This window comes from Phragmites australis, chromosome 21 (genome assembly GCF_958298935.1).
Source record: "Phragmites australis chromosome 21, lpPhrAust1.1, whole genome shotgun sequence".
NCBI lineage: Eukaryota > Viridiplantae > Streptophyta > Magnoliopsida > Poales > Poaceae > Phragmites > Phragmites australis.
The window spans coordinates 20,041,655-20,053,354 of NC_084941.1; the positions used below are offsets into that span (position 1 = coordinate 20,041,655).

At 40.9% G+C, this 11,700-nt stretch overlaps 1 protein-coding gene across 1 annotated transcript; it reads left to right on the plus strand.

The window, feature by feature from the left end:
- LOC133902961 (ubiquitin carboxyl-terminal hydrolase 9-like) lies at window positions 1-11,391 on the plus strand. The gene is made up of 13 exons (XM_062344290.1): window positions 1-357; window positions 2,217-2,441; window positions 2,771-2,915; window positions 3,423-3,482; window positions 3,584-3,679; window positions 4,175-4,570; window positions 4,661-4,801; window positions 7,256-7,426; window positions 8,912-9,169; window positions 9,264-9,412; window positions 9,764-10,321; window positions 10,439-10,715; window positions 10,806-11,391. Exons 1-13 carry the CDS (start codon window positions 209-211, stop codon window positions 10,980-10,982), a joined length of 2,802 nt encoding a protein of 933 aa, XP_062200274.1. The 5' UTR covers window positions 1-208; the 3' UTR covers window positions 10,983-11,391.
- Window positions 11,392-11,700: the final 309 nt, after the last annotated feature.

The following is an 11,700-nucleotide window of genomic DNA, read 5'->3' on the forward strand; positions in this document are numbered from 1 at the left end:
CTAAATATTTTTTTCTACTCCTAGTTCCTGTCTCGGCTTCTCCGTTCCCTCCCCTTCCCTTCCCTCCGCTCCGCTTCGCTTCTTCCTCCTCCGAATTGAAACGCCCCAGCTGCAAAAGCAAACGAAGCCCTAAGCATCCATTCGATTCAGCGTCTCGCTGTGGTCGGATTCGATCGGGCGCGGGGTCGGATCGGGGCGGCGGGGCGGGATGACGATCCCGAGCGCCGAGGGGTTCCTCGCGGCGGCGAGCTGCCTGCCGTGCACGGCGGAGGAGGAGCGGGAGACCGTGTCCGCGCTCATGCGGGAGGCCGAGGAGAATGTCAAGGACGGCGATCTCCGATACCTCGTCGACCAGAGGTCGGTGCCATGCCTGCCGATTCACCCACCCTGCGGTTTTCTCATTTCTTGTTAATTAATTGTTGTGTGCTTTTGCGTGCGGAATCGGTTCACCGTTCCGGCCGCTGGTGCGGTGGTCGTGCCCCCGTGGATCTCACAGAGGGGGCGAGGGGGGCATTTAGGGTTTGGATTTGGACCGCGGGATCCGAGGTGTACCATTCGTGCGTGACGCAGGCGCGTGGTTGAATCTAGGAGTGCTTGGGCAGGTGATGTTAGGGGCAGTGCAGCGATTATCTAAATACCGAGCCAGTACTTGATTTATTTTCTGTCGTTCCCGAAATCTGGGTGGTTTGCGCGATTGTAGTTGGTGATTTGGACAACAATTATTTGGTGTTGGGAACAGTAAATTTAGGTGGGGGGCCTAGGCTCGGTCTTTTGTGAGCTGATTGGACAGAATGGTTGGATTGGTGATCATGATATATAGAGGGGAGAGCTTATTATTTGGACATTTCCTTCTTTCAAACCTAATCGTATTTTGACCAATTGTAATAGTTGGAAAGATTATATTTATGGTGGTGGAAAACATAAATCAACGACTCACCTGCTGATTTAGGTGGTGCTATGTCTGATTCTGCAATTTTTGTTGGGGGTGGATTTAACTTGTTTAGTAATTCGTCCTCAACTTTTGTGCATTGGTTGTATGTTTTTAGTGTTTGCTTCCTGTCAAAGGCACATGGAATGTTTTAGTTCTGACCACTCTATGCCAATTTGAAGTTGATTCCCAGCAATGTAGCGCCTCTTTAAGGAGGAATGTAGGTTGTGAATATGTTCACTGTTCTATGTATTTCTGGTACGACCTTTGTAGTAGCCAAATGACTCGACAAATGTAGGGTAAGGGGGATCCTTTGGGCCCAAGCGAAACAGTACCAGTACTTTTGTCATTTTTTAACTTATTCTGTGAGTTAGGACTTAGGAGCATGCTCTTGTCCCTCCTTTTTGAATCCAAGGCCCGCCCCTAATGGGTTGAGTAGCGCAGAAGGCAGGGGTAGGTCTATGCTAAGTTATGCGCATAGTGGTAGAATTTTGTGGTTAAGCAGGCCTTGAAATGTAAAACCAGCATTTATCATGGCCTGAAAAATCCTGTATTCTTTTATGTGTCATCGTCCCGGCCTTTGAAAGTTTAAACTTGCAAAGATTGAACTACTAGTATTATGTTCTTTTATGAAACACTACATTATACATTTGAAACTCAATTCTATACTTGTCTTCTTCACTTTATCATTTGTATTGCAGACGTAAATTCCTATCTATTGTACTTTTCATTTGTTAAACTGCTTACTAGTTTGCTTTCAAGGCCACATTCTGCAATAGCAATACCCGCATGCCACGCGCTTGCTGCTATTTGGGACGTTGAATATAATGGGTTCCTAGAATCGCATTTGAAATTGTTAACTGCTGACCCAGATACTTCTCTGATCACATAATTTACGCTTAGATCCTTGTTTGGTGATGTACACTTGCATATATAAATTGATCCACTTGCATAGATAAATTGTACAGGCAACATACACTCTCTAAATGAAGTATGACGAGGTCTTGTGAATTCTACAGATGCTTACATTGGACTATGAAGAATCCATTACTCGCTTTAAAAGTCTTGCAATTTTATGTTCATCATGATTTATATAACTGCATTGTCCAAAACAATTCAGTATACAGGTCCTACATGATAGGTTGCCTGTAAATGCCATATCTTTAGTGCATCAAAGAGTTGGCATTTCTTTTAGAAGTTGAAATATTTAAACCATCCACCTTTTTTTGTTGCACATTTGAAGTTTCACATTGTGGTTATTAAATTACACTGTATGTAAATGTGGCAGCTGGTGGATGAACTGGCAACGTTATGTGGGGTTGATTAGTGATGTGGAAAATGGCACCGAGAAGCTTCTTGAAGCTACGAATAGACCTGGAGAGATTGATAACTCGAAGCTTGTTTTGGAGGAAACAATCAGCAGTAATGAAGAGCCACAGCTTCAAAGAACCTTGAGAGAGGGGCAGGACTACACTTTGGTGCCCCATGAAGTTTGGCGGAGGCTATATGAATGGTATGTTATATTGTTATGTTATACGTGTTTTACACTTTTGGCTTATTTTTGGTAGTTCCAATTCCATTAACTGCACTTAGCAGCAGAAGATGGTCTTTTGTTTGATTTTATCAGAGTTCTCTTTGTTTATATGTCATATTATGAGTTTATGGTTTTGCTAGATCTGCAGTGAGCCTTAATGTCCAGTATATTTTCTTCAATTTCACTGGCTAATCTTTCAGAGAGTTCCCTATAAACACCCCCATACCAGCTCCTAAATAAAATAAAAAACCATGCTACGTGGCATGCAACTCTTTTTCTTATAGTGCCTTCCTTTTGAATACTTGCAGGTATAAAGGTGGACCAGAACTCCCTAGAAAAGTTATTCTTGATAATCCAGCTTCCAAGTCTTACCTAGTTGATGTCTATCCCCTCTCTCTAAAACTGATTGATGAAAGAGACAGTTCTGAAAAGATTATCAGAATAAGTAGAAAGGTGAAGTGGCACTACTTTCTTGTCTTTGATAGAGTGCTCTATATGTGGCTGTCCATCCACAATGCAAATGAAGCTTCTCTGATTCATTTTCAATTTATGATACACAGCCAGTAAAAAGTGAGTTAAGGTTAAAGTGAATCACAAAGCTGGATACTCACATTTTCGGTAGCAAATCGGTTATTTGTTGTGTATTTTGGTATCATCTGCTTTCGTCTGCTCAGGCTCTATTTTGGGATGTCGATACTTTTTGGTTGGCCGTGTGTGAAGGAGAAAAATGTCTCAAATAGGATATGGAATTGCATCAGACTAATGTGGATGGTGGCTCAGCAGTTAGTTTAATGATCATCTATCCAAATTGTTAAGTGTTTGGAGTAATAGGTCATTTAAATTTCTACTTGTCTTAGCATTGTTGGTAAAAACTTGCGCTTCCAAATGAGGACCATGCTTAATAACCTTTTTCTTCTGCAATTGATTCATTTTGTTAACATCTGTTTTTTATGTTTTCAGGCCAAAGTTCATGAGCTCTACAGGATGGTTTGCTCACTTATGTCAGTGGAGCAGTCTAAGGTATAAGTATTATCATCTATTATATCTGATATATTGATGCCTTCTATGCGTAGTATGGCTCATGTTTCCTGATTTTGCCCCGTTTTGCTTTAATGGTTCAGATCAACATATGGGATTATTTCAACAAGGAGAAGAGCAAAAAGTTGACTAATCTCGAGGAGACACTGGAAGAAGCTCAACTTTTTATGGACCAGGAGGTATTATGCTATGTACCTTTACTTTTTTTGGACTGAAAACTTTGAGTTCCCTTTAAAATCATAAGCGAGATGGTTGCTGTCTTTTGCCATTACTGTTGCCTCGGATCTTTCTCTTCCACGGTATCTTTTGTACTTAAATCTTTCTTATTTTGTTATGTCACTTTATATTTGCTTTCCCAAACCATCTTGCGGTTAGGATTTGAGTGAATCAAGTTAGCTCTTTTAGTTTTTATTACATAAATCTGCTTTTGAGTGTTTTTGTTTTACTTCTGTCTACTTGTGATATAGTATCCATCTAAGTTTTTTATTGTGCTGGACATGAATGAGCTTGTGTTCTGGGCTGGATGCTCACTATCTGTTCTATTTGTAGTACCAATGCTTGTGGCTTTCCGAATATGTGTACTTGCCCTTTTTGGTGGCAAGTTTGTTACGGCCTAGATAATTTCTGGTTGTGGATTATCTAAATGTAATTGCTCCTTGTGCTTGCATTTGCAGATCCTCTTGGAGGTAAAGGCAGATGATAGCTGTTCAGATTTTAGTACAAGATCCACAAACAATGAATTAGCATTAATTCCATTAGAACCTTCCACGTCATCATTTTCAATTGCTGGAGGGCCCACCTTTTCAAATGGTTATTCATTTGGAATTGGTTCCAGTTTTTTGCAAGATAATAGCTTCAATCCGTTACTAAGAGATACAGAAGAGGGTTATAGTAGTTTCAACAATGGTACGAAAGAAGACATCCATGGATTGAGTGGGTTAAATAATTTGGGTAATACATGCTTCATGAACAGTGCCATACAATCCTTGGTTCATACACCTCCACTGGTGGAGTACTTTCTGGGGGACTACACTACAGAAATAAACACAGAAAATCCACTTGGGCTGCAGGTATGAGTTAATTCGTATACTGAAGTTACTAAAGAAATCTAACATTTGTGATGATGTTGCTGATATTTTAGGACTTAATATTTTATACAGGGTGAACTTGCAATTGCATTTGGAGAGTTACTGAGAAAACTTTGGTCGGCTGGTCAAACTTCTGTTGCTCCACGTGCATTTAAATCAAAGCTTTCTCGTTTCGCTCCACAATTTAGTGGATATAATCAGCATGATTCTCAGGTTGGTGTGTGTCGTATTTCTTCCTAGCTAGCATAATGCACTATGTCGTAGATATCAGATATCTTTGGTACTAGCCTACTACATTTTACGCAGTTCTGAAATACTGATGCATGATGGCTACTATTGAACAAAGTTCATCCACGTTTAATGTTTTCATATGCTTATTATGGATATATGTCCTTTTGGCTATAAATACAAGACTGCTTTTATGCATATTTCCCATCACTTGGCATCATCTCTTTCTGAAAAACTGACCATCTTAAGTTTAAATTCTCTTGAAAAAAAGACCAAGTTTTAGTTCTCTCTAATTCTCCTCTTCCTCCTCCACTGCCTATTTTCTTTCTATCTCCTTGCCTTTCATATTTTTCTCTCTGGCCTTCCTTGATGACGTACATAGTTTGTATTGTTAAGGGTATAATAGTCAAGGGTATTATGATAATCTCCTAGTCTTATGGTTTCTCTCATGTACTCTATATATTGCCCTTATGGGGCCCCCATTGAATACAAGTTGTTATTCCTAACATGGTATCATAGCTAAGTTTTCTTTTTTTGGACGCCGCAACTCGTCCCGATCTAGTTCACCCGCCGCCGCCGCCTCAATTAAGTCGGTCGGCTTCCACCCACCCAAACAGTTGGCCGGCCTTGCTACTCGTCGGCTAGCTCGGTGCTTTCGCATGCTCCCCTTGGTCGTGTCGCTTTCGTTGCCTCCCTCGCCCGCACCTCCTCCCGCTGTATCCCGCTGCCTCCCTCGGTCCTCCGCCCGGCGTTCCAACCCGTCGGATCCGCCGCCTCTTCAAGACCGAGGCAGCGCCGTCGATCCACCTGCTCATCCGTTCACTCTACCTGGACCTGACAGTCTCCCGTCTGATTGCTTGTCCTGTCACTAGACTCGCTTGCCTATAGTCGACTTGCGCCTCCCACCATGTTCGTCTCTGGTTCCATCCGCCTCTCTTCGCCATTGTGGTAGGCCACCGTGGTGCTCCCTCTGCCGCCACTGCCCAAGCCACGTTCGATCCACCTCTCTAGCCAGCGAGCACGGCACATCCATGTACCCCACCGGCCGAATTTGTGCTGATGGAGAAGCTTTGCCTCGGCTGCTACGACTCCTCCCGTGGCAACGTCGTCTTTCGGTCGCTGACGAGACCATCAGGATTTGGTGGTGAAGCGGTTGATTGCGCTGCCCGACGACTGGATCCAGTTCCCGGAGATGTAGGAGATTTGACAGATCTTGGTGGACCACTGTTGGGTGGAAGGGGACAATGCAAGCGTCGGCTGGGACTCCAAAGGCTATAGTCCTATTCCTTTGGGTCTAATGCAGGGGAGGGTCACACAGTCTGGCTGCCCAATAGATTTGGTCGAGTGAAAAATGCTAGAAGGAAGGATTATGCCAGCGGCTTCAGCTTCATGATTCGTGATTCTCTACTTCTTTGCTTGCTCTTCTAGCTGCTGCTTTGCTGCTCTCATTGTGAGCCTTTGCAAGCTAGTTATGAGTTGGGATTAGGGAAGGTATTCGATGTTTTGTGAGCTGCTGTGTGCTTATGTTCTTGCGAGATGGCTTGTTGTCCGTGGTCCATGGTTGCTACTCTGCTAGCTTCCTTTGTTTCTAGCTTTAGTCCTTGTCTTCCGTTGCGTCCATCCAAGTCCTAGTCTTGCTTTGAGTTCGTCTATGCCATGCAAGTCCACATATTCCTTAGTTAATTAGTCATTTTCTTTTGTGGTTAGCTAAATATTCGTCTTTGTTTGGCTAATCCTTTCCTGTCCTTATTGATGCAATTGTGCCATCTAGTTCTTTCCGTAGTTTTAGTGACAACTTCATACTTGTCATTACTTTGTTTGCAATTCTTGATCTCAGGTATTCTTTTGTCATCTTAGTCATTTCGTAGCTTTAGTGACAATTTCATTTGTTGTCTTGCTACTCGTCGTCGCTTTGTTGTGATTCTTGACCAAGGGTATTCATTTGTTGTCATCATCATGACTCTACTCCTGTGCTTTGTTTTGCACTTCTTTGGCTTGATTTGACAGGACTACCAAGGTTTCACTCTACGACGGCTTTGAAGAGACAGATTTTGAATGTATTAGTTCTATTTTGTTGCTATTCCTAACATGTATCACTTTGGCATCCCTTCTTTACCAGGGTTGTCAACTCTGTGCCTGTTACATCATCTTCCCCATGTCATGTCTTTCAGATCGTGATACTTCACTTTGTGTAATTCTGTTGATAGTGTCATAGCATGTTCATTTTTGGAGACGCCCTTTGCAACTTCACTTTGCGTTTTAGGCATCATATATAATTCTTTCCAGCATGTCAGTAAATTGTCTCTTTTAGCGGTTATTGTACCTGAATGCATTTGCATAAGTTTGCTATTTTTATGTGGATTTTAAAGTTTTTGTTTGCACTTATTTCATTTGATATTCTTCTGCTCTTATTTCGGTATTACCCTCACTTTCCTACAGGAGCTACTTGCTTTTCTGTTGGATGGTCTGCATGAAGATCTCAACCGTGTGAAAAAGAAACCATATATTGAAGCAAAGGATGCCGATGGCCGTCCAGATGAAGAATTTGCTGAAGAATGCTGGAGTTACCACAAAGCACGAAATGACTCAATAATTGTAGATAAGTTCCAGGTAATTAAATCTCCCAACATGGCATTCAATAATTCATTTTCGTATTTGGACTTTGTGGATAATGTTCTACTACAAACTGAATCAATCTTTGTGCTAATTTTTGTACAAGAAAAATTCCATTTTGCCACTCGTTGCAACCCTAATCTCTCTTCTTCCAGTCAAGAGTTATTCACTCTTTTCCCACTTTCCATCAGTGCACATTTCTCTTTTGCCATGCCTAGGTCATTTGACCATCAAGAAAAATACAGAAAATTTGAAAAAGTCGAGAAAAGTACCAGAATATCAAGAAAAAGAAAACAGCAATTGCTTTGGGACAAAAGTGGAAAAGTTCAAATGTCGGGATGCACTAGGAAAAGTGGAAAAGCGAGAGGCAGGATTATGTGACATTATAAGAGAGAATATTATTGCATTGATTGGCAAATGGCTAGAAAAAAAGTTTTTCTTATAAGATGCTACCATTCCTTTTGGTATAGGCAACATATATAGGTGGGAAAGAACTCTGTAAATCTCTGCAAGTATGACACAATAAAAGTTATTTTATATTGGAAAAATAACACTAAAAGCCTGTTATTTATCCAAATTTGAAAAAAAAATCTTGATCTAGTTGGTCAATGATTTCGGAATTCGAATGATTTAAATTTCTACTTACAGGAAGTTTTTGTTTTGTCTAACAAGAAAGCATATTAAAGATCTATGAAATATTCACAAAAAATGCCATTCCAAAGAGTGAAATTTCCTGGAACACCCCAGGATTAGCATCCATGAAATAGCCACTCTAAAGGTGAAAATTATCAGGAAACACCATTCTTAATTTCTCTTTCCCGTTTTAGCAATCTGAAAACACAGACATGATCCTTCTTCCTCCTACCCTCACCATACCCTGTGCCAATCTGCCTCTTTCTATCACCTACCACCGTGGCTTTGCTTGACCTCCTACATCTTGGCAGCGTGAAGCCATTTATGTCCAGTGTGATGGTTCCGGATCTTGTTCTGCAGCTTGTTTATCGGTGTATACGTGTAGTTGGTCAGTTACTCACAAATAAGAAGGCAGACACAATGGGGACTTTGCTGCCTGCATTGATTTTGTTGGCTGCGAGGGCTGATTGGTGTTGCGGGAGTGGAAGCAAAGGCTCCACTTGACCTTGACATTGCATTAGTTCTTGATGTGATTGTCCGCGCTGCTAGGAAGCTTGGTTGATGGGCTGAACTAAATTCGGCTAAGATACTGAGATTGATTATGTACTCAATAGATTGCATGAACATAGAAATCTCTCTGTTTTCTGGAAAATGTTTTAAGGATCGAATATACAGTAAGAGTGAACCGAATAAATTCTGTTATCTTGCATTTTGCTTGACTTTAATTGTTACATAATTACTCTTTCTCTGATTTCTTTGTTTTATATACATTGATTGTTTGTTAACTTGCGATAATTCAGCTCTTTGTGTTCTGTGCTGTAACCATCAATTCTTTGGTTGATGCTGCAGGGACAATACAAGTCCACATTGGTGTGTCCGGTTTGTAACAAAATCTCTGTTACCTTTGACCCATTCATGTACTTGTCATTACCACTGCCCTCAACAGTTACTCGAATGATGACTGTAACTGTGTTTAGTGGTACTGGGGATGCTCTTCCCATGCCTTACACTGTGACGATACAAAAAAATGGAACTTGCAAAGACCTTGCTAAAGCCCTGACTGATGTATGCTGCTTAAAGAGTTCTGAAACACTGTTACTTGCAGAGGTAAGAGTCAATATTTACCTTTCTTGTGCAGTCATTCTAAAAGCCTACCTTTTACAGACAAAAAAACTGAATAAATATTATTCATATTCTTCAGGTATACGAGCACCGGATTTATCGCTACCTAACGAATCCTTTGGAGACACTTTATAATATAAAAGATGAAGATCTACTTGTTGCATATAAGCTTCCTGTTGGTCATGAAAAACTTTTGAGGTTAGAGATCCTGCATCGTAAGGGGGACAGGTGAGGTCATTATTCACCTGCATATATAGAACATAAATTATGACGCCAGTACCAAACATGCAGAAGTCAATTCTTTTATCTGTTCATCTCAGTAACTATTTTCTACCGCGGTTTATCATTAGTCATTACTATGGGTGGTTTATTGAAATTGTACTGTGGTTCAGCAACACAGTGATGGATTTTAGTTACAGGCCTCGAAGAAGCACCAGACACTTCGAGAACTCATTCCTTGTTTCATGTTCCCATGTTCTTTGATGCTTGTTTTTGCTCTTTAATTTTGTCTGTTCGTTTTTGTGGAATTACTTTCCGAATTTATGCTTATGTATGGTAATGTTTTTGTTAATCTCCCAGATTTGGTGCGGAAACCCAGTTTAACATTAGCCGGAAGCTCATTGGGAGCCCTCTTGTGACTTGTATTCCTATTGACTCCACAAGGAAATCTGATATTTATGCGGCTGTCTCTGCTGTTCTGGCTCCTTTTGTACGAGCAAAAGTACACGGTTCTGATGAGTCTGTAGTCAAGTTGAATGGCTATGGTCCACGTCTGGATGGTATGGTACTGACTGATAATGGTAACTCCTGTGAGGAGGGTCTCTCCACATCAGATGCAAATGAAAAAGCAGCTGATGATGAGCTTTTGCCATTTCAACTTTCATTGACTGATGACAAAGGTATTACGAGAAATGCTATAAACACAGATTCTAATCGTGTTTTGGGGTTAGTTATGAGGTTATCGATGGACTGGTCTGATAGAGAGCATGAAATATACAACATTGATTATATGGATGAACTCCCTGATGTCTTCAAGCATGGTTTTCTGTCAAAGAAAACACGACAAGAAGCAATCAACTTCTTTTCATGTTTGGATGCTTTTCTGAAAGAGGAACCTCTGGGCCCTGATGATATGTGGTTAGTACGATTCCCATGTTCTTTGTTAATTGAAATAGCTTTGCATATTGTTCTCATTTGAAACAAGCCTTTTCTTTAATCTGGTGGCCTGTACTGATGTCCTGCCAATCTAAACAGGTACTGTCCTGGTTGCAAGGAACACAGGCAAGCTAGCAAGAAACTGGACTTGTGGAGGTTGCCTGAGATATTGGTAGTTCACTTGAAAAGGTTTTCATACAGCCGGTATATGAAGAACAAGCTTGATACTTTTGTGAATTTTCCGATCCATGATCTCAATATGAGCAAGTATGTGAAGCAGACATCAACTAGTGATCAGCGCCCCATGTATGAACTCTATGCAGTGATCAATCATTATGGTGGCCTTGGTGGTGGCCACTACTCTGCGTATGCGAAGGTACTTGTACTTAGTTTTTGATATATATATTCTGCATGTCAATTTTGCATTTGTTTATGTTCTTAGACGTGCACTTGTACGCACATGCAGTTAGTAGAAGAGGACAACTGGTATCATTTTGATGATAGTCATGTTTCGTCTGTTAATGAGGATGAGATCAGGACATCTGCAGCTTATGTGCTTTTCTATCGACGTGTTGGGGGTTCAAGTACAGTGGTGAAAGACGGCCCGGTTGACATTGATATGGTTGATTCACTGGAAACATAGATTCTCGAATCATGGACCAATGTGTGGTTATGATTTTGTGGCCAACATATGATTGCTAGACTCAACATTGGTGTATCGTAAGTCCATTGAGCCATTGACGTTTTGAAGGCGCGGTACAGAAGAAGCGACATCTAATTAGCATGACAACATTGATCTTTCATGCATTTTACAACCCTTCTATAACGGATTGGGGTTTACGATATATACTCTGTTCCCCTCTTTTTTAAGTAGAATTGATATTGACAGGTAGATTGAGAAATGTCGCTGGAGACCGGACTGCGACTGAAAGGATGTCAAAATACTGCATTTTTTGCCTTGCTGAGCTACAGCCTAGTTTTGATTCCATTTGTATTATACTGTCCCATCCTCATCAGCTCTAATGCTAAGTGTTTATTTTGTGAGCAATCAATTCGTTGTGATGCCTACTTAGCTCTCAAGATGATCGCATGTTTTGTTTGAAATCAGCTGTAATGCTGAGTGTTTATTTTGTGAGCAATCAATTCGTTGTGATGACTACTTAGACTATCTCCAGCAGCTATTTCAAATTTTCATCCTTAAAATACTATTACAACATCCCCTATCGTTATTACAGCATCTTTGATTTTTCTACTGTAGTAGCTACAGTAGACCGCAAACACTGTAGCACTGAAAAAGTGAGATTTAAGGACTCTCTTGGAGATGCCTTAGCTTTCAAAATGATCGCATGTTTTGTTTGAAA